Source organism: Callorhinus ursinus, unplaced genomic scaffold (genome assembly GCF_003265705.2).
Source record: "Callorhinus ursinus isolate GAN/ISIS: 27379988/994484 unplaced genomic scaffold, GSC_fseal_2.0 scaffold22, whole genome shotgun sequence".
In the NCBI taxonomy this organism is placed as follows: Eukaryota; Metazoa; Chordata; class Mammalia; order Carnivora; family Otariidae; genus Callorhinus; species Callorhinus ursinus.
The window spans coordinates 8,249,526-8,273,600 of NW_027397084.1; the positions used below are offsets into that span (position 1 = coordinate 8,249,526).

Here is a 24,075-nt window from a genome sequence, read left to right on the forward strand (position 1 = left end):
CTTTCTTTCCTTCTTTCTTTCTTTCCCTTTCTTTGTTTCTTTCTTTCTCTCTCTCTCTTTCTTTCTTTCTTTCTTTTCTTTTCTTTCTTTCTTTTTCTTCCTTCCTTCCTTCCTCCCTCCCTTCCTTCCCTCCTTCTTTCCTTCCTTCCTTCCTCTATTTCTTAAAGATTTATTTATTTATTTTAGAGAGAGAGAGAACATGAGTGGAAGGGGCAGAGGGAGAGGGAGAGTGAATCTCAAGCAGACTTCCTGCTGAGGGTGGAACCTGACCTGAGCTCAATCCTATAGACCCAAGGTCACAACCTGAGCTGAAAACAAGGAGTCCAATGCTCAACAGACTGTGCCACCCATGCACCCCTCCACTGCTTCTTTCTTATACATGATATGACAACTGATGAGAACCTAGAGAATTTTCTTTTTACATAAACTTTTAGAAAGAAAGAGCACAATTATGAGGGGAAAAAAAACCCTGAAACTGAAAACAAAACAGCAGGTACTGGGATCTCTGTGTCATCATACACTTCACCAGGTTTCTTTAATATTCAGATTCACTAAATATTTACATCTTCATTTGAAATACGGGAGACAATATCTTCTATTTACACATTACATTTTGTATGTAATTAGTGCTGAGTACATATTTTGTTAAAGTCAGGAAACGCAATTTTCCCTCCACTTTACAAATATTTATAGATATAATAATGAAACAATGAGACATTCAAACCTCCTCCAATTAAGCACTTTGCCTTGCAAGTAATAATACTTGACTCTTCGTTTGCTTTGTGGATTATTTTAATGACCAATTTAAAATAGAAGTAAAGTTATGGAATAAAGAATTACAGTGCATGTTAGTTGGACAGGGAAGACAACATCAGGAAGGTTGGAGACATGGGAAACAGGGGAAGGAGTTAACGGGGAAAGACCCTCCTGTAGCAGAGGTTATTGTCAAAGTGGCCAGTTATACCATCAGTTGAATTTTGTCAACCTGCTTCAGGAAGGATCAGAACAGGAGCGGGTAGCATTCAGGTAAATCTAGGGATGCCCATATACGATTAGTAAAATTTAGGATCTCAGGTGGAATTAAAACCAAGTGAAACTTAGCAGAAGGTATTGAAACAAAGTAAGGTAAAAGATGTAATCCAGCAGACATTTCCCCAACAGCACATTATAGTTGCAAATAACAAAGATTATTTTATCTCCTTGTCACAGAGGCAACTAGCTTTGCAGAACTGTTGAACTGACTGGGCTCTGCATCCAAAACTTTGTTTTTGTGTCTTACAGTTACTGTATTCATCATAGTAGAGGCAGGGGTTAGCTGGAAGGAGAAAGCATGTTTATACAATATTATCTTGAAAATTCACCATTACTGAACAAAGAGATAATCTCTCCTTAAAGACATCAATGCAATTATCCCCTCCCCCCCCACATCCCCAATGCCTCTGAAATTTACCAATCTGTTTTCTGTATCTTTGAGTTTGTTTTTTTTAGATTCCACATATAACTGACATCATACGGTGTTTGTCTATGTCTGACTTATTTCACTTAGAATACTACCTTCAAGAATCAACCATGTTGTCATAAATGATAAGATTTCTGTTTGTTTTATAACTGAACAGTATACATTGTGTGTGTGTGTATATATATATATATATTCTTTGTCCATTCATCGGTCAGTGGTCCCTTAGGTTGTTTCCATGCCTAAGCTATTGTAAGTATCTTCTTGAGTTAATGTTTTTGTTTTCTTCAGATAACTATCCAGAAGAAAAATTGCTGGATCATATAACTGTTATATTTTTAATTTTTTGAGTAGCCTCCATACGGTTTCCTATAGTGACTGCACCCATTTACATTCCCATGAACATTGCATAATGGTTTCCTTTTCACCACACCCTTGTCCCCACTTATTATCTCTTGTCTTTTTGATTATAGATGTTCCAACATGTATGCAGTATATCCCTGCATTTCCCTGATGATCAGTGATATTAAACACCTTTTCATGTACCTGTTGGCTATATGGATATCTTCTTTGGAAAAATATCAGTTTAGTTCCTCTGCCAGTTTTCTAATTGGATTTTTTAATTCAGCTTTATAAGTTCTTTATGTATTTTGGAGATTAACATCTTATCAGACATATGATTTGCAAATATTTTCTCTCATTTAATGGGTTGTCTTTTCATTTTGTTGATGGTTTTCCTTTCTGTGCAACTTTTTAGTTAGATGCAGTCTCACTTGTTTGTTTTTGCTTTTGCTATTTTTGTTTTTAGTGTCAAATCCAAAAAAAATCATTGCCAAGACTGATATAAGGAGTTTGCCCATGTTTTCTTCTAGGAGTTTTATGGTTGCAGGTTTTATGTTCAAGTGTTTAATCCATTTGAGTTGATTTTTGTGTGTGGTGTAATATATGATTCCTGTGTCATTCTTTTGCATGTGGCTGTCTGTCTAGTTTTCCCAGCACCATTTATTGAAGAGACTGTCTTTTCCCTTTGTATGTATTTGGCATTTGGCTTCTTTGTTATAAATTAATTGACCCTATATGTATTGGTTTATTTCTGGCTCTCCATTCTTTATATATATAATGTTCATTTAGCCATTCTGTTCCATTGATCTATGTGACTGTTTTTATGCTAATACACACTGTTTTGATTACTATATGTAGCTTTGTATATAGTTTGAAATCAGGAAGCATGATACCACTAGTTTTATTCTTCTTTTTCAAGATTGCTTTGGCTATCTTTTGTCATTCCATACAAATTTTAGAATTTAGCTCTGTTCTAGTTCTGTGAAAAATGTCATTGGAATTTTGATAGTGATTGCACTGAATCTGTAAATATCTTTGGGTAGTATGGAAATTAAAAAATATTAATTCTTCCAATCCATGAGCATGGAATATATTTCCATTTGTTTGTATCTTCAGTATTTTTCACCAATATCTTATAATTTTTATTATATAGATCCTTCACTTCCTTGGTGAAATTTATTCTTAGGTGTTTTATTCTTTTTTGATGCAATTATAAGTACGATTTTTAAAAATTTCTTTTTCTTATAGTTTGTTGGTAGTATATATAAAAATAACCTATTTTTGTATATTGATTTTGTATCCTGCAATTTTACTGAATTCAGTTATTAATTCCAATAGTTTTCTGGTGGAGTCTTTATTGTTTTAATTTTTTAAAGATTTTATTTATTTATTTGACAGAGAGAGAGAGACAGTGAGAGAGGAAACACAAACAGGGGGAGTAGGAGAGGGAGAAGCAGGCTTCCCGCTGAGCAGGGAGCCCAACATGGGGCTCGATCCCAGGATCCTTGGATCGTGACCTGAGTTGAAGGCAGACATTTAACTGACTGAACCACACAGGCGCCCCGATCTGGTTGAGTCTTTATGGTATTTTATATATACTATCATGTCATGTGCAAGTAGATAACTGTTTTACTTCTTCTTTTCTGTTTTTAATTACTTGTATTTCTTTCTCTTGTCTAATTACTCTAAGACTTTCAGTACTATGTTGAAATTAAAGTGGCAAAGGTAGGCATTCTTTTTTATTATGTTATGTTAATCACCATACATTACATCATTAGTTTTTGATGTAGTGTTCCATGATTCATTGTTTGTGTATTAACACCCAGTGCTGCATTCAGTAAGTGCCCTCTTTAATACCCATCACCAGGCTAACCCATCCCCCTACCCTCCTCCCCTCTAGAACCCTCAGTTTGTTTCTCAGAGTCCAGAGTCTCTCATGGTTCATCTCCCCCTCCAATTCCCCCCACCTTCATTTGTAAGACTGTTGAATCACAGACCTGTACCTCTGAAATAAATAATACATTATATGTTAAAAAAAAAAAAAGAAGAAGATAGCAGGAAGAGGAAAAAAAGGTAGGCATTCTTGTCTTATTCATGGTCTTAGAGGAAAAGCTTTTCACTTTTAACTAATATGATGCTTGTTGTAGGCTTCTCATATCTGGCCTTTATAATGTTGATGTAACATTATACCTGTGAACCCAATTTGAGAGTTTTTATCATGAAAGAATGTCAGATTTTGTCAAATGCTTTTTCTGTATCTATTTGGATGACTATATGACTTTTATTCTTCAAATTGTCTGATTTGTGGATGTTGAGCCATTCTTGCATCCTTAGCGTTAATCCCACTTCATTGTGGTGTATGATCTTTTCAATGTATTGCTGCAATTGGTTTGCTAACTTTCACTGAGATATTTGCATCTATGTTCATCAGATATACTGGCCTGTAATTTTTTTTTTATTGCAATGTCGTCTGATATTAGTATCAGGGTAATGCCAACCTCATAAAATGAGTTTGGAAGTGTTCACTTATCTTCTTTTTTTTTGGCAGAGTTTTAGAAGTATTAGAATTAATTCTTCCTTAAATGTTTGGTAGAATTCACTGGTGAAGTTATTTGGTCCTGGGTTTTTCTTAGTTGGGAGAATTTTGATTATTGATTCAATCTCCTTACTAGTACTTAGTCTGTTCAGATTTTCCATTTATTCATGATTCAGTCTTGGTGAACTGTATGTTTATTTCTTCATAATTTAGTCTTTGTAAGTTGTATGTTTTTTTTAAGTTTAGTTTTGTAAGTTGTATGTATAAATAGGATAAATTCCTTCAATAATTTCTTCAAATTAGTTGTCCAATTTGTTGCTATACAATTATTCATAGCATAATCTTATGCTCTTTTTTGTTTGTGTGTATCAGGTGTAATGTCTTCTCTTTAATTTCAAATTAACTTATTTGAATCCTCTATTTTCTTTTCTTTCTTTCTTTCTTTCTTTCTTTCTTTCTTTCTTTCTTTCTTTTTCTTCTTCTTCTTCTTCTTCTTCTTCTTCTTCTTCTTCTTCTTCTTCTTCTTCTTCTTCTTCCTCCTCCTCCTCCTCCTCCTTCTTCTTCTTCTTTTTCTTCTTCTGGTAAGTGTGGCTAAAGTTAAAGATTTTTCTATGTTGTTTATCTTTTAATGAAAGCTCTTCCTTTCATTGATCTTTTTCATTTTATTTTCAGTCTCTATTTTATTTATTTCCACTTTGATTTTTGTTATTTTCCTCCTTCTACTAACTTGGAGCTTAGTTTGTTCGTTTTGTAGTTGAATAAAGTTAAGTTGTTTTGAGCTGTTTTTTGTTGTTGTTGCTATTATAGGTATTTATTGCTATGAATTGCCCTCTTAGAAGTGCTTTTACTGCTATCATAGTATATAAATTATATTAATATATGTAATTTCCCCTATTTTATAATTTGAATTTTGTTTTTATAAGATTTATTTGAATCACACTAAACTGCTTATATCTGTATATCCAGGTCTTATATTTTAAGCATTGTTTCCATTCTAGTGTGGCCCAATCTGAGATATCTTTCTTTAATATTTCTCATCTTCTCATGCATTTATAGGTGAGCAAAGAATTTAAGATAAGCATCTTTTATGGCATAGATTTAATCTTCTTGAGTAATACTTTCTCTTTCCTACTCTCATTTTACTTCAATTACATTTTTTTATGCATTATAGACATTGCTTTTCTATCTTGGATTAAAAAAACCTACCCCATCCACCCAGCATAGATAATTAGTAGATATTTTATTTTTCCCCAACTACAATTTCTTGAGACTTAGAAGGAAGAATATCTATCTCTTTCTCTATTTAGAAAGAGAGGGAATTTGCAAAAGAGAATCCACTTTCCTTACTTTAAGAGTAAACAGTGACTTGGTTAGGTGTGGAAAATAAGTCTTCTGATCTTCCAAGTCTGTAGTTAAAGGGTATTTTTCCTGGGTTAGTTATTTCTCTACAGTCTTGTCGAAAATTATCTTATCAACATTACACTCAGGGATTAGTAGCTATGTTTTCAGGAGGCTCTAGAAAAAGGAACTTTTGCTATCTAAAGGAATGAACATGTAATTAGAACCCATTTGGTTAATACTACATTGTAGGTAAGGTTTATTTAAGAAATAAAAGGAAATGCTCTAAGGGGACAGTGTGACCATCAACTAATATCTTTTGATGTGTCAGTAGGAACATGGGAGAATAAGGATCACTCCATAAGAAATTACATGCCCTAAGTGGTCAGACAGGTAGGAGAGTTATGGAGCAGCAAGAAGCTGAGAACACTAATTTCAAGGTTGCAATAAGAGAGCCCAGAAACTTTTTTATAGAGCAGAGAAAAATATATAGTTATATTAACATCTTATCTGGGTTTTCCCTATTAGGGTCATTAAACTTTAGGGCCGGGGGAGGGGGCTTGAGTTTAAGCCTAGACATTCTAATATCCATTCCAATAGATTTAATCAATCATCTTCTTGGTCACTCAGGGAGGGGAAATAAGAAATAATGTTGATCTTTCCTGTGTGATGATTCAGAAAAAAGTTATAGAAAAGTGCAATATTGCCAAATCCTTAATTTGAAGGACACATGGCTCCTGGGTCAATGGTCTACATTAAGCAAAATGAATGTAAAACTTACTGCAAAGTTTATTTTCACAGTCATTTGGACACTCCCCACATGGACTTCCTGCATTATAAGGTTTATTCCTTTTGGCAGGATCATTTCCCCTTAAAAAAGAGAACAAAGGAAAGGTGATGCAATAAAATTAATGCTTGGACAAACCATATAAAATTTTACTCACCATTTATAATCAACTTTGAAAACAATTTTTGTAAACCACTTCTAGATAATGATGATAATCTTTTTTTATTATGTTATGTTAGTCACCATACAGTACATCATTAGTTTTTGATGTAGTGTTCCATGATTCATTGTTTGCTTGTAACACCCAGTGTTCCATGCAATATGTGCCCTCCTTAATACCCATCACCATGCTATCTTTAAGATAGGTTTAAGATTTCTAGACTTGCAATGATGACAATTTATCAGGCAACTGTAGGGTCCTAAGAGCATTTTGAAAGAATTTGCCCTATTCAGACAGTTAAGTTCCTACAGGATTGGAATCTACGAACAGTCAAGTCTTAACAAGCAGAAGAGCTTTAGAGTGATTTATAATTTGCCATTTTTCTTTATTTATACCCAAAAAGACTTGGTAAGCAGTCATGTAAAAGGACATGTTAAGAACATTTTAAGTTCTATATATATAGCTCCCAGATGAGGATCTTTTTCCTGGTCAAGTTGGAGATGTTCTATTCATCTTGCACAATATCATGAGAAACTTCTTACATGCTACTCTTGTGTAGAAACACATGGAGCATTATAAAAGATGAAGATCCCTCAGTATGGCTAAATTTAAAGTGGTAGATTTGAGGGAGAGAGAGTAGATGAGAATTTCTAGTTCTAAGCTAATACGAAATTCAGAGAAGACAGTTTTACCTGCAGATATCTAAGAAAACAGTGTGGATTATAACTGATTCTTACTTCATATGCTTGAAAAATAAAGTAAATGTTCTGGTTAAAATAGCATTCTAGTCGATATTTTTCCCTTTGATATCTGAATTGTTAGAATTTCATTTTATTTTTTTTCCATTTCTTTTTTAAAGTAAGCTTTATGCCCATTGTGGGGCTTGAACTCATGAACCGGAGATCAAGAGTCACATGGTCTACCAACAGCCAGCCAGGTGCCCCAAAATTTCACTTTATAATAGAAACTTATTACTTAATTCATTAAGGGCTTTTGTCAGACTCTTGGCCTAATCTTTGCTGCAGAAATTCTCTATCACAGCTCTATGTGTTTTACTTTTGTGTAATTGTCAGTTCACCAGAAACCACCACCAGCCCCTGAAAGATTTAGTACAATGGATGTGTTATAGATGCAAAGAGATCTTACTGTCTTCCATACTAATTATACAGATAAAATCATAACAAATATTAACTACTGAAATCAAGTAATGATAAGATCAGAAAATAAGTCATATATAGAGCTCTTATATAAATATATCTATTGAATCTACACTGATATTGGAGACCTCATTTAAAGTATAAATATTGTAGCATAAACAATTTTCACTGATTCATATTGAACATTTTTTTTTATTTTGCAACACAAAATAATGGGGGGTAGCAGTTAAACACCATGCTTGGAGCTCATAGTATGATGGAAAATTTGCATATTCAACTATTTAAGTACGACTAGCTGAAGGAGACATATGCAGACCACTCGTTAACTTTCCTTAGCAGAGTATATTAAAACAGGCATTTGTAGTGAACTATTAGAGGACTATATCAAGCTTTGAACAATCTCTAATTTCTCATGATTACCACTGGAGCCACATAGTGTGCTCCTGTGGGCTCCTACATCATCTTTGTCTGAAATTGATCTTGCTTAAAGAGCAATCGCAGTTGGTAGGGCAAAGGAGTCCACCTGCCCTTCACTGAAGCAATTAGATTATCTCTTCTAGGAGTTGTTACTCACACCTTGATAACATGTAAATTTAATTTCTAAAGAAAAGACATATAGCAATAGTTAGACTAACAAGAACACTTCAATTTTTCCATTTGTTTATTCTTGATACTCCACTATATTTCTGCCCTTGCATTCTAAATATACTCTAGATTGTTGAAGTAAATATCCTTGTTTTTTTGCTTATGCTAATCAATAACACAGAGCAAGACTACTGGTAATAGCTTTGAATTTGGACGTTCTATTAATGAAATACAAATATAAATTTATTTTAAAAATATGATGTAAATAAAATTGTTTGTGTGTGTAATGTTTTTAGGTATTGGCTAAATGACATTTTATTCCTAAAGTTCTGCTTAACTGAAATGAAATATTTATTTGAGCTTTCTTTTATATTGTTTGAGAAACTGGATTATGTAAGAGGGATATATTTCTAAAGGCTTTGTGAAACCAAACTGTATAATACATACTCATGACAATAGTGACAAACATAGAGATATTGAGTTGAAAATCTTTTGTCGCATGATGATATTCCACAGCCAATGAGGTAAGAAGTGGCCCAAACAATCTGTAATGATAAAGAGATTATTTTATTAATAATTTGACTTTTGCTAAATGATTACAATACAAATATTGTTATCCATGGTTGAAAATAAACATGCTTGCTTTTAGGATGCTTTGAGCATGACTTATTAGGAAGTCATGGAAACAGAAAGATTTCCATGTTTCTGGATAGCACACATACATGTGCACACTTATTGGCCATCCTTAATCCTGGCTCACCTTATTATCAAATCTATATGGAAAATCTGGTAACATGATGAAGTCTTGTTGGTGATGATATAAAAATCAAACCATGGGAGGAACTTTACTTAATCATCAGAGAAGAAGCATGGCATAGAGTAGAGTTGGCCTTTGAGGCCAAACGTCTTGGTTTCAAATTCTATCTCTACCACTTCCTGGTTGTATGGTATTTACCAGTTTATGTTTTGAAATTTTATTTTTTTGTTTGTAAAATGGGATAAAATAATACTATCTTCTACATCATAGGTGTATCGTGGGAATTGGATAACAATTTTTTAAGTGTTTGGAAGAGGAAATATTAAGTTACTATCTGAGTGTGACGGAACTAATGGTCTTGGATGTAAATAGTGGGTCTAGTCTACCTTTATCTGAAAGAAATAGAAGGTTGGAATTGATATCACAAATTTGTCAGATTTTAAGCTCCCTGGGTGATCATTCTATTTTTATCCTCTGATTGTTTGATAAGGCAAATTATATGAATAAATAGTCTGATGTTATAACATTCTCGGATTCCTAGAACATATCCTTTTTGTCCAAGGGTGTCAATTTTAAAATAAGAATGCTATTTGCTAGTCTTTTACTTAGAATATAGGCATTGCTATCCATAAATGATTAAGTCTATGATTTTTAAATAGGCAGGCTTGAAAAAGCAGACAGAAGTTGGAAGTCTTATGCTTTCTAATATCAAACCTTACCACAAAGCTACAGTAATTAAAACGGTGGTACTGGCATAACAATAGACATATAAACCTGAGAAATAAAATAGAGTCCAGAAATAAATCTTCACATATATAGTCAAATGATTTTCAACAAGGATGCCAAGATGATTCAATGGGCACAGGATGGCCTTACCACAAGTAAATGGAAAAACTAGATATCTACATGCAAATAAATGAAATTGGGTCCTACCACTTCCTGGTTGTATGGTAATTGGGTCCTACCTTCCACCATATAAAAAATTAACTCAAAATGGATTAAATACCTAAGGGTAAGAGCTAAAACCATAACAAAAACTCAGAAGGAAACATAAGGAAAAAACTTCATGGTATTGGATTTGGCAGTGATTTCTTGGATATGACACCAAAAGCACAGATAGAAAAGGAAAAAAATAGATAAATTGGACTTTATCAAAATTTAAAACCTTTGTGCATCATAGGATACTATCATCAGAGTGAATAGGCAGTCTATGTAATAGGAATTAATGATCTCATTTATATGTGGAATCATATACCTGCTAAAGCATAGATATCCAGAATATATAAAGAACTCTTACAACTCAGCAGCAAAAACCCAAATAATCTGATATAACCCAGCAACTCTAACTGGAGATGGAACCTCTACAGAAGTAATTTAGGTTAAATGATGTTCTAAGGATGGGACCATGATCTGATAGCGCTCATGTCCTTATAAGAAAAGGCACCAGAGTGCTGACACTCATGCTCTCACTCTCTTTCTCTCTTTCTCTGCAAGCCTGCACAAACGAAAGGAAAGGAAAGTCCGTGCAAGGACATAATGAAAAGAAGGCAGAAAGAGAGCTCTCACAGAAACCAACTATGCTGCAGAGTTTCATAGACTTCCAGCCTCCAGAACTGTGAGAAAATAAATTTGTTGTTTAGTGCATCCAGCCTGTGGTACTTTGTTATAGAAGTCCAAGCAGACCAATACAGCACAGATGTGAAGAAATCAAAAATTTCATTGCTGCTGGGAATGTTAAATAATGCAGCTGTTGTGGAAGACGGTATGCCAGTTCCTCAAATAATTCAACATACGATTACCATGTGATCCAGAAATTCCATTTCTCAAAAGAATTGAAAGCAGGATATGAACAGATATTTGCACACCAATGTTCATAGCAGCATTATTATCAATAGCCCAAAGTGGAAACAACCTAAATACACAACAGTGAATGAATGGATACAAAACAGGTGATATACACGTACAGTGGACTATTATTCAGCCTTAAAAAGGAGTAAAATTATGGCATGTGCTACAACATGGATGAACATCAAATGAGGATATAATACTAAGTGAAATAAGGCAGACACAAAAGGACAAAAATTGTATGATTCCAGTTATATGAGTGAGGTATCTCGAGTAATCAAATTCATAGATAAAGAAACTAGAATGGTGCTTGCCAGAGGCTGGGGGGAGGTAGAAATGGGAAGTCATTGTTTAATGGGTACAGAGTTTGGGAAGGTGAGAAGTTGTGAAGATGTATGATAGTGATTGCTTCAAAACAATTTGAATGTAGTTAATGCTACTGAACATTAATACTACATAATTTTCAAATAATTAAAATGGAAAATTTTATAAAATATATTCATATGTGCATATCCAAATAATTATTATGTTATATATATTAAAATAATTATATATGATAAATAAAAAAATAATATATGTATATATTTTACACATATATACATATACACATATAATTTTACCATAATAAAAATAAACTAGGTAGAAGAGATTCTCTGTATTATAAGGTACTATTATTTTCATTCTTTACACACATTAGAAATGTAATTTATAGGTGACATTGATGTTTTATGATTTTGTTAATTCCCAAAAGTCCAAATGTATAAAAAAGGAGACTAAATAGTTAAGCAGCTTCTCTAAGCTATCTGTTGAGGGAATCACATTTCCATATGTTTCAAATTATAATAGGAACTCAGTGGGTCAAGTGTAAGTTTGTGAAAAGTAGGTAGAATAATTTTCTCGGTCACCTATTTTCCACACATGCTTATAGTCATTTAAACAATGTGTATATTTGCAAGTACGCAGGTTACCTGAGTGTAATGCTCAAATGTTATGTCATCATCCATTGATGTCCATTTCCCATACTTGAAATATTTAGATTCATTGTACCAGATTTTAATTACATTTGACCATGAGATAGGATAAGTTGTCAAATGCATATTTTCTCCACAAAAACTATCTGAAAGGGAGAAAAAAAGTCTGAGTCATACTTGAAGAAACTTCGAAATATATTACAAGGATATTTTCCTCATTTTCATCTTACAAATATTTCACTGGTCATCCAAGCAATGTCTTATAAAAGTAAACAAACTCAGCTGTATCTCTGCTGGCAATCATCTTTTTCATTGATGAGTGAACTTGTGGTACTTAGGTTTGGTGAGAAGTTGACAGTAGGAGATGATGTACAAGCTTGGAAATCAGATCAACATTTCAGTCTCTGCCACTTCCGAGCTGTTGAGAAGGGTGAAACCCATCCAAGTAGCCAATGGGTTGTAACAGGACCCATGACTTGAAAACAGCCACAGAAGTATTCATTAGGCAAGAACCTTGAAATAAACATTTGCTCATTTAACCATCCATTTGTGAGTTGGGTTCTTGACCAAAAATGAAATTTAGGAGTGATCTACCTTTCTCTGGGGCAGGAAAGGCTCACCCTGCTAATTCATGGGTCAAAACATTGGGCAAAAATGCCCAATAATCTGTAAATATGGAAGTTTCATTAGTATTTTAAAAAATATTTTGTAATAAACAAGTATCTCAAAAATGTTAATAATGTCTACTTGTGTAGGAAGTACTAATAGATTTTCTGGAAACTAGCCGTGATCCACCTAATATATATGCCATGAGATGGACTTATGTATGAGCACCTAAATTTGTTCTCATGTATAGCTCAGTAGAGTTGAATAGAACTCACCTCTCAACTGTATTAGTATTTCAAAGCCAAAGATATCCCTAGGGTGATACTGTGTGTAGCTGAAATAACTATATAGAGTGGAAAGCTTCTAGCTATCCAGCTCTCCATCCAGTTATCATTGTATTACTCAACTGTTCTGTAATATTGAGAACTTTGATTCTTATTTCTGATGATCAGCAATTGGAATTTGAAATTTGAATACCTAAATTTAAAAATTAATAATAAGAAAACAGTGTGGTAGGCCACAATCCACTGTCATTTATGGGTCCATATCATAGACTGAATGACTTAACTTACCCTTGCCAGGTTACTTAACAATCCCTAAGGACTTCTGAGTACAGAGGTGAGTCATTCAGATGTATACCTACTTGTAATTCGTCTCTTAATTGAGTTGCTCTCTCTTAATTCACACTGCTTTGACAACATTCTGGCATTTTGTGCAGCTTCTTCACTCCAATCCTACAGTGGAAGAGTAAAATATAAGCATTTGGTCTTATTGGCATTTCCATGATAATATTCTAGTTTATTGTTTCCAAAAATCCAAGGCTAGCAATATCCTCAATTTTATAAGCTAACAATTTAAATAATAATATTAAATGTTCTGGTTGGAAAAGGAAACTTTTCCAAAACTTTTGACTCACTATGTTAGCCCTTGAATTAACAAAATCAAAATTTGGTAATAATGTTCAGATGCAGCTTCTCTCTCAGAAGTGTGTAAATGCTTTCAGTAAAAAAGATCAGGGTTAGAAATCCATTCCATTATTTATTAGTAGTTTTATCTCTGACACATTATTTAATCTTTTTGAATATGTTCTTCATCTATGAAATGTGACCCATCGTTCATGCCTAATAGTTTGTTCTAAAGTTTTAATGTAGTAATTCATGCAATACAATTGTGATATGACAAATCTTATACTATGTGCTCAATAAATAAACAATGGCTATGTACAGTGTCACACATCTCCATCTAAAATTATAAATAATACTAAAAAATAGTAGCTAATACCACATGCCGGGATATGTTACCAGTTCTGTACATATATTTTCTCATTTTGATTCAGAACAACTCTACAAGGGAAGTACTATCATTAGCCCCGTTTGTAAATGGGGAAACTGAGGCACAGGGATGTTGCATAATTTCTCAGGATAACACAACCAATAAATAGCCAAGAAAGAATTAGAATCCAGGTTATTCTGTCTTCAGAATGTGTGCTCTTAACTCTTAATGTGTGCCAATTGTGCTGAATTGAAGCCTTTTGTCAGGTGTATCTCCAAGAAGTTGAAAGGAGGCAGGAAGTCTATATCACTAATTATGGAATTTGACAAATGTTCTCCTTAACACTCCTTAATCCTTACATTGTGTACATCCACTTAAAAGACTCCCAATATCTGAATGCAACACATCACCAACAAAAGTTGTAGACTTCATTTTTTACTACAGGTTTTGACATAAATCATTCACTTACTCTTTAGAATAAGTTTTGGATGACACCTGACTTAGATTTTCAACATTTTTCTTGGTGGCAAAGAAGTTTAACTGTTATATGTGTATGCTTCCATCTGTGTTAGTTTTACAGAATTGCCCTTCAGGTTGAAGGAATTTACTAAACCTTGAAATGAATTAAGTAAGTCATTAACCTAGGCTCAAAGCAAAAACATAGTTTTGCTCAGCATAATACCCTCCAGTTCCATCCATGTCATTGCAAATGGCAAGATTTCATTTCAAAAACTAATGATGTAGTGTATGGTGATTAACATAACATAATAAAAAATTGTCTACCTTAAAAAACAACAACAACATGGTTTTGTAAGGTTTGATTGTTTCATGCAAGAAAAGTTGTATTTCAGTAGTGGATACATCTACCTGAGGTAGTAGAGATGATACAACACATCCTGTTAGGACATAGGATCTCCTGGCAGTGGGAATATCATCATTGTAAAAAAAAAACCTTAGTAAAAAAAAAAAAAACATGCCTATTATGACCGGGTTATCAAGTGATTAGGACTAGAATTTATCTGGGTACTTTACAGCTCATTGCTTGTTGTCTATGCTGTGATGTACAACCAGGTCACTTTCTGAACTGAAGCACTTATTTCCTCTTAAGCTGAGAGTCATGTCCACTGACAGCTCTACTGTATGTCCTTTCTAAAAATTGTCCTGCATCCAGGAGCATAATCCCTTCCCTGGGGTAATCCATACCCAACATCTGGTCAATGTGAGAACTGTAAATTCCAAGCCACTTCCCTCCTACTCAGGACAACTACAAAGGGTTGTCTTAGTTGTACAGCTTCCAGAATTATCTGAGCCCTCTGTTGTGACTACATCATAATCCAACTTTTCCATATGTCCACTGCTGCTTCTCTCTCTACCTCCACAGGTAGGTGTCAATCTGGAGATTGTTCTCCAATAAGCATTCTGCTTGCTAATCTCCATCTGAGTATGCTTATCTTGTCGCATAAACCACCTGCAACATTCATTACGTACAGTCTGTGGTTCAGACTTCTTTGAGGAAGCTGTCTAGGATATTACCTCTGATTCATATTGGTAAGATGCTCCTTTCTTTTTGTGATAGATCCATGATTAAAATCACAAGTGAGTATTCATGGTTATTGCACCAAAACTATGAATTCTGGCTTTAATATATGGTTCCATTTAATCGGTTTCTAACCTTATGTATGGAAACTTTTTCAGAAAATCTCTGCCTGACAGTTGTGATTGGCCCTTCAGCCCTGCTGTAACTCTATCAGTTCCTTTCTAGCCACATCCAATGCATTGTTTCTGGAACAGCTCAACTCTCATATTCCTTTGAAAATATGATTCAGTCTTACTGGTCACCTAATTTATACTCTTGTTGATCTCTCGTACCTTTACACTTTAGCACTTGAATGTATTCATTCTTATATTACGTTCTAAAATTCCCTTTGTATTTGCCTTTAAAACCTCTGAATCAGTGGCTATATTTTCCATTTACTCTAAAATTTCTTTAGAACCTCCTAGCTAAATGTGTTTGCTCTTTTGGAAACCAAGGAGTTTAGACCCTATCGGAGTCCAGTGAGTTTGGACCCTAAAGGAGGTATATAGGTAAGAGCAGGTGCCTGGAGCTGTGCCATTTGCATTTGAATCTGCACTTATTCAGTACTTATTACTTTGGATTTTAACTAATTTCTCTGAGGTTCAGATTCATTATCTGTAAAATGGAGATGATAGTATTACCTGCATCACAGAACTATTGATTTAAATGAGTTAATGTAATAAAGTTCTAAAAGAGTGCCTGTCAACAGTAAGTACAATATACATGTCAGGCACAACACTCACAATGCAAGAAGGTCTATGATAGCTATTGATTTTTATTGTTTTGTTTAAATAACATTTTCTATTTTAAGCTGACCAAGAGATAAATTTCAAAATAATGTTTTTATTCACTTGCTTCCCACCCTTTGTCATTTGTATGAGGAAGCTGTCCCTTAGAATCATTCTCCAGAGCCAGCACTATTTCTAATTCTTGTACTCTAGACCAGTCCAAGGTTAAAAGGACCAGGATAAGGTTGCACAAAAACCTGAGTGATACTTCTGGGAGATAATACATATGCAGCTAATCACCTCGTACACTTGAGACTTCCCTAAATTTGTTTTGTTTTATAGCACCTAGTGTGCACACACACCAGCTTTATAATGGAGAGACAATTCTCTTTTTATGGGATGCAAGGGAACTGGGAAATAGGTTTGTCAATATTGGCTTATCTGGCAGCACCATCTGACTTAGAATCTGGACATCTTGATTCCCAGATGAGTGCCTAGCCTTTGGGCTGCTGCCCAATGAAGACAGTTATGAATTGCCTCTATAACTTAAAGCTCGCTATGCTGACAATACTGGTCAGCAACTTCAGCTTCAGCTGGGAGCTTGCAGGGGTCTCCACCTGAGACTTTCCAAATCAGCATCTCAGAGAGTGGGGCCCAAGAACCTGTGTTTTATCAAGTTTTTCAAGCAGTTCATTTAAGATTGAGAAGCACTGTCTTAGGGTACATTATGAATGAAATTAGACTGAGTTGGGATTGTTGCTCTGTCATTTAATAACTGTGATTTGGGGAAAGTTACTTATCTCCTCTGTGCCTCCATTTCTTTGTCTCTTTTTTTGAGATTTATTTATTTATTTGAGAGAGAGAGAGAGAGCACACAGACACAGAGGGAGAGGGAGAAGCAGACTCTGCTGAGCAGGGAGCCTAATTCAGGGCTCTAACCCTGGGAACCTGGGATCATGAACTGAGCTGAATGCAGATGCTTAACTGACTGAGCCACCCAGGCACCCCTGTGCCTTCATTTTTCTGCTGCTAAGTCATAGGTTTGTTTGGGAAGACCAAACTTTGAGTATACTGAAAGTGAAGAGAACTTAAAAACTCAGTAAACACTATTACTATTATTAACATCGTTGTTGTTGCTGTTTAATTAATCTTACCATCTTCAGCATGTTTCTGGCTGATGGAACTACTCCTCTTCTGAGGGTGTTATGTACAGTAACGATTTCTTCTTGGACAGTTGCCAATTCAGTGAGGAGTGTATTATATAGAACATATGGAACTGGAGCTGGTTTTGCCTGTGATCAGAAAATTATTAATTAGTCTTACTTCTTTTATGTGTAATTCATCATGCATATTATTTGCAGACCTATAGCAATATGAATTTGTAGTTTATATTGAATAGACAATGATCTAAGAATTTTAAAATTAACAATTGCTCAATAGATTAGTTCCCGTTTCTGCAGTGCTAGTCTTGTGGATTTCTGAATGTCATCTGACATTATACAAGTGTATAACATAATGCCCTGGATATCCTGTGATTGGGTTTTTCCAAATTTATGATTGGTACTTTGGGCCATGTTAAAATACTTTTTATCAGGCAATATAAAGCATAGTGGAAGATATTTTGATATCACACCTTTATTGACTGACTTCCCTTCCTTGGCTCCTATCCCACCCCATTTCTTGCAAGTGTTCTCTTTGCTTCTTAAATAAACCGCTTGCACTTACTTGAATGCTGTCTAAAGGATGTGTCTAATCTAAGATATTAATTATTGAATACAAAGCCTCCAGTGTCTTCAACTCAGATTCTACCTTTTTGTCTTATGCCTATGAAAAAACATTAGCGTTTGCATACATATGTGTAAGTATAACATATAATTAAAATCAGCTACAATCCAGAATTAATGACTATTCTTTTAATTTATCTTGCAACTAAGAAGAAACTAAACAGCTTTAATATTTTAGGCTATCATTAATTGCTATAAAGAGCAGCTTCTTTTGTGTGTGTATTATATATCACATGCACTTCATTCCTTTTGTTTAAAAAGTGGCAAAACATATGTAGTATAATTTGAGTAGTATCTCTTTATTCCTCAAGTACCATAGGACTATTAGCATTTTCTGAATGGATAGGATCCAACACCATACCTTGCTCAAATTTCGTAGTTATTTCATTTATTTTATATCAACATAAAATTGGAATGGGGAAAAGGCATAGACATGGAACCCAGAAGACCCCTCGAGAGACTGTCCCCTGTGGACATCATTTCCTCAAAAGCCCACTCATGTGTTACTATTTTCCTCCATACTTTATTTAGGTAGCTCTTGTCTAGACTAGAGGAAAGGTGGGGAACCACCAGAATCCCTTTATCATAACCAAATCAATTTTCCTTACTCCTCTGAACTCTGCTCCAGTGAAACTCATGACATATTGCCTTACCATCTCATTTTTGAACATTTATTTTCTGATAATGTTTTCCTATCACTTCCTCTCATTCATTTAAATTGGGCCTTCTGGGTTGTTTTTTTTTTAAAAGATTTATTTATTTATTTAGGGGAGAGAGAGAGAGAGAGAGAGAACGAGCTGGGGCAGGGAGGGGCAGAGGAAGAGGGAGAAACAGACTCTTTGCTGAACAGGGAGCCCCATGCGGGGCTTGATCCCAGGACCCTGAGATCATGACCTGAGCCTAAAGCAGATGTTTAACTGATTGAGCCATCCAGGTGCCCTGAAATTGGGCCTCCAAACAGGCTCTCAAGGGCCTTCTGAAACGAATTCATCCTGTCCACCCCAACTTCTGCAGTCAACACAAAGGACTTCAGCATTCACATGTTTGGTTCCAACCATCTGATATCTCAGGCCCTTGAATTCTTCCTCTCTTAGACCTCTCCTCCAAGTGTCTTTAGTCTCCATGATGATGGTCACAGTCTATATCTCATAATCACTCCAAATGCCAAATCATCCGGTCAAACTTTTCCCTGCCTGATCAGGATTTCCTGCTCTTCCAGATTGCTAAGGTCAATCATTCTGACTATTTTCAACATAATCTAGTCTTTTAGCTCATTCTTCATTTTCTCTATTTTCCCTCTCTTTTCTTTTCTTTTTTTCTATTCATGTTCTCTTATTTCAACAACTTTCTTGCTAAAATATTGAATCCTTTCCCACCCATCGTCATTTAGGAACACCCCCACTTTGGATGGGACCAAAAATTTCCCTGCCTGCACAGAGTCAGATGAACATTAGCAGAAAAATACTCCACAAAATGCCAGATATTGGTATCATCCAAAATCTTGATGTCTAACTTCAAAGAGTGCCTTAATTTGGTCATCAATTCTACTAATTTACCTGGTTAATTCACTTTGTCTTTCTTCATAATGTTATTGCAGAACTTGTGCATTCTACCTCAATCACATTGACCTCTCTCAATAGAATCTGGTATGCCCTACTTTCCTCAGTAAAGAGGCAGCTATTTCAGCTTCTCTTCGTCAGTCTACCAATCTGCCTCTATTTGTTCTCATTCTTTCCTCCTTATTTCTTGTGGTACTACTGAACAGATCATACTTTCCTGCTTTTTTAAAACCATTTTATTGAGGTATAATTGACATGTAAAAGCTATACATATTTAATGTATACAATTCAATGAGTTTGGTAAGTATACACTTGTGAAACCATCTCCACCATCAAGACAAACAAACAAAAGAACACAAACATGGCAATCACCTCTCAAAGTTTCCTCTTTCCCCCTTTACTGTAACTATTGTTATTATTTTGTGTATCTTGTAAAAGCATTTAACATAAGATTTACCCTGGATTTAAAACTGGATGTCCACATGCAAAAGAATGAAATTAGGCCCTTATATCACACCATACATTAAAATCAACTTGAAATGGATTAAAGACTTAAATATGAGACCTAAAATCATAAAAGTCCTAGAAGAAAACATAAGTAAAAAGTTCCTTGACATTGGTCTTGGCAAGCACAGACAATAAAAGAAAAAATAAGCAGGTAGGATTGTATCAAACTAAAAAATTTCTGTACAACAAAGGAAATAATCAAAAAGATGAAAAGGCAACTTAATGAATGGAAAAACATTTTAAGCTATATATCTGATAAGCAATTAATATCCAAAATGTAGAAGGAACTTGAATAACCTATGAGCAAAAACAAAACAAAACAAATAAGCTGATTAAAAAATACACAAAGAACCTAAACAGTCATTTTTCCAAAAAAAGGCATATAAATGACCAACAGGTATATGAAAAGGTGCTTAACCTCATTAATCATCAGGGAAATGAAAATCAAAACCACAATGATATATCACTTCATACCTGTTAGGATGGCTATTATTAAAAACAAGATTTCAAGTGTTGAAAGGATGTAGAGAAAAGGGAACCCTGATATACTGTTGGTGGGAATGTAAAATGGTAAATCCATAATGGAAAATAGTGTGAGCGTTCCTCAAAAAATTAAAAACAGGCTATTCTTTCAAAAGCTATTTCTCCCCAGTGTTATTTACTCCATTCTCTTCCACATTTCCCCCAATCTCACACTACTCATTATCTTTCCATTGTATCTTCAACCAATTCTTTTGTCCTTCCCACTGACATTTATTCATTATCATGTTGCTTGTAACTTAAAATAAACAAACAAAACGTTTCATTTATTTCAGTTCCCCATTCAATCATTGTACTTTCTACTTTCCTTCCCTATCAAAATTCCTGAAAATGTTGTCAGTACTGGATGTCTATAATTTCCCACCCTTTAAGCAATATAATCTTCATTCACCTTTCCCCCATTTATTCCACTAAAACAAGGGTTCTATACCAGGAATGATATACCCCCTCCTTAAGTCCCCCCTTCCTTCCCCAGGCATTAAACACTGTCTAGAAAAATTTCTGGTTGTCATGACTGAGTTGGAGGGCGTGCTCTGCCATCTTGTTGATAGAGGCCAGTGATTTTTGTTAAACATCCTAAAAAGGCTCAGGACAGACCCTTTTGAAGAAGAATTATTCCATAACAAAATGTCAGTAATTCTGAAGTTGAGATACTTTACTTTGAAACAACTCCTATTAATGTCACCAACAAGCTTAGGGATGCCTGGGTGGCTCAGTCAGTTAAGCGGCTGTCTTCGGCCTGAGTCATGGTCCCAGGGCCCTGGGATCGAGTTCCGCATCGGGCTCCTTGCTCAGCAGGGAGCCTGCTTCTCCCTCTCTCTCCCTCTGCTTGTGCTCTCTCTGTCAAATAAATAAATAATCTTAATAAAAAAAAGGTCACTAACAAGCTTAATTTGTAAATTCAATATTTTTTTAGTGTCTTTGTTCTACTTGATCTATTGGCTGCTAACTCCCCTGAGTAAATGCTCAGTGTAGAAGTAGTCTTGCCGTGTAAGGGACAACACATTCTCTTTGTTTTTCTCTGACCTCTCAGACTTCTCTTTCTTCACCTGACTGACCTCACAGCCTTCAAAAACACCCTATCACCTCTATATCTCCCCTCCCACTCCTCTAATCCAGTCTTTCACAATCCATTCTCCAGTCATCCACCAGAGTAAACATTTCAAAACACTGACACAATGGAGTCCCTTTCCTGTTAAAAGTCTTTCAACAATTTCTTAGAAATAAAAACTAAATTTTTTACAAGGCCTGTGAAGGCCCTGCTGACCTCTCACCCTCTCTTTAAGATATGCTTCCTTACTTTTCTCTTCTTTGGTCTCAATGATTTTCTTTTAATCATTGCAATGAGCCTGTTTTTATTCTACCTTAGAATATTTGCCCAAGCCTGTCTCTTCATTAGTATACTCTGTCAGCTTGTTCTACCAAGTGATTCCAGTTTATCCTTCAGATCTCAGATCTATCATGTCCTCCTTACCAGAGAAGTCTCTAATTACCTCAGACAAGATCAAATCCTGTTATTACCTGATCGCAACTCCCTGTACTTTTCCTTCAAAGATCTTTTAGTGTAACATCTACTAGATTCTCATGGAAAATTCTGTATGTCAGTAAAAAGTGATTTCTGTCCAATTAGATGCCTAGTAGCTCAGTAAACTCTAACATTGAAGGGGAGTTTAAAATAAGATTCAGGCCTAGTCGTTAGTCTATTTGCTTTCTAGCTGGAATCTAAAAAGAATATATCATACTGTTTTATTTTTATTGGACAAATAGGAACAGTTTATTATTTCCTTTAACTAGGATTCATGTTTAAAATATGCAGTGAATTTGTGTTTGGAGCTTAATTTGTCTTATGTTGTTTTCTGTTAAAATTCTTAAGCCTTAATTTTCTGAGCAAACTTTCTGTAAAATTACATGCAAATGTTCCAGTAATTATCTGTCTATAGGATGTATACATGTTGTTTTATCAGTGTCCCTTCATAATTTTCCTTTGTATTCTTGGTCAGTAAGTAGATGAGGCTCTGGTTCCCTTGACTGGGAGGAGTTCTTGTTACCTACTTTTTCACTGGGACTTTTAACTGTGATACTGATTCCTTTTTTCCCATGGCAGCCTGGGCCAGGCTGTCTCCTAGAACATGGACTAAGTGACCTAGACCAGCCTAGTACTGATCAGGTCTTAAAGGCAAAATTTGCTTTCTCACTCTCTTTCTCCTTTCTCCCTGATGGTGGCTATGCTTCATTCAGCTTAGCTTTTCCTTACTGTGAAGTGTGAAGGTTCCCCCCTCCACACTGGGGGAATAAAATGGGAAGAGAACCAAAGGGGAGGAAGGAGAACTCTTTTTAAGACTCTACTTCCAGCATACTGGAGAATTATTGGGTATTGGATGAGAGCTGTACCTGGTTCCTCTTTGGGGAAAAGATGTGAGTGATGAGACCTAAATCAGCACCCCAATTGTCTGGTGTGTATGGATTTTCTTTCATTTATAAGATTAAATGCCTTCCATTTTTGATTTCTCCTATGTAGCACATGGAAACAAAAATCATTCATTTTCTATAATTCAGTTCATAATAAAAATATTTTGGGTACATGGGGCGTCTGGGTGGCTCAGTCATTAAGTGTCTGCCTTCGGCTCAGGTCATGATCCCAGCGTCCTGGGATGGAGCCCTGTATTAGGCTCCCTGCTCCATGGGGAACCTGCTTCTCCCTCTCCCTCTGCCACTCCCCCTGCTTGTGTTCCCTCTCTGTCAAATAAATAAATAAAATCTTTAAAAATATATTTTGGGTACATTAAAAATTGTAATTTTTTTATATCATTGAGACTATTTAGAGGCTCATATTATTGGGTGACCATAAAATATTAAGGACTTATTCCTTATACCATTGAGTGTTTTGTTTTTATTTTGTGATTGTTGAAGTTCTTGTCTTTAACAAGTAGTGAGGTGCAGGCCTCATATATTGACTCCATTGCTTACAGTTCCTCACACTTCTCTTCTTGCTGTTCACACCTTGCATTTTATATTTAATTTTGATGTGTTAAATTCTTGTTATAGTCACATATCAGATAGTTCAATTGGGATATTGGTAAAATACTTGCTTTTCTGGGTTAAAAAAGTCCAAACAATATTTTCTCCCATTTAGTTATGGAGAATGCATGGTATGTTATAAAAAAGTAATTCCTGCTCTACATTCTCAGCTTTTTGAATCATCCTGAGGAGTTATAATGAAATTGGCATAAGCCCATGGAGCCAAACTGGTTAGATTTACTTTCAGGGTCTGCCACTTCCCAGTTATCTGACATTGGCCACATGACATCACCTCCCTATGCTTTGGTTCTTTTCTCTGCAATGTGAAATTAAGAATAGTACTTGCCTACTAGAGCCTATGGTGAGACCAAGGTGAATAATTGGCATAGCGTCCTCACAACAGGGTCTGTAACAAAATGAATTCTACAGGGGTATCTCTTATCCTTTTCTGGAAAGTAATTATGAAACATACAATCCTCACATACTCTTATAATCAAAATAGGCAGGAAACCAACAGCAGCAGCCAAATACAAGTAGTATTTCATTGTCAT

At 35.0% G+C, this 24,075-nt stretch overlaps 1 protein-coding gene across 1 annotated transcript; it reads right to left on the minus strand.

Annotated features, from left to right (window-relative positions):
- Window positions 1-866: 866 nt before the first annotated feature.
- On the minus strand, window positions 867-24,075 carry CRISP1 (cysteine rich secretory protein 1). The gene is made up of 7 exons (XM_025890793.2): window positions 24,010-24,075; window positions 17,271-17,408; window positions 13,184-13,274; window positions 11,932-12,080; window positions 8,809-8,906; window positions 6,454-6,542; window positions 867-1,315 (listed from the first exon to the last, which is right to left on the minus strand). The coding sequence occupies exons 1-7, from the start codon at window positions 24,073-24,075 to the stop codon at window positions 1,188-1,190; spliced, it is 759 nt and encodes a 252-aa protein (XP_025746578.1). The 3' UTR covers window positions 867-1,187.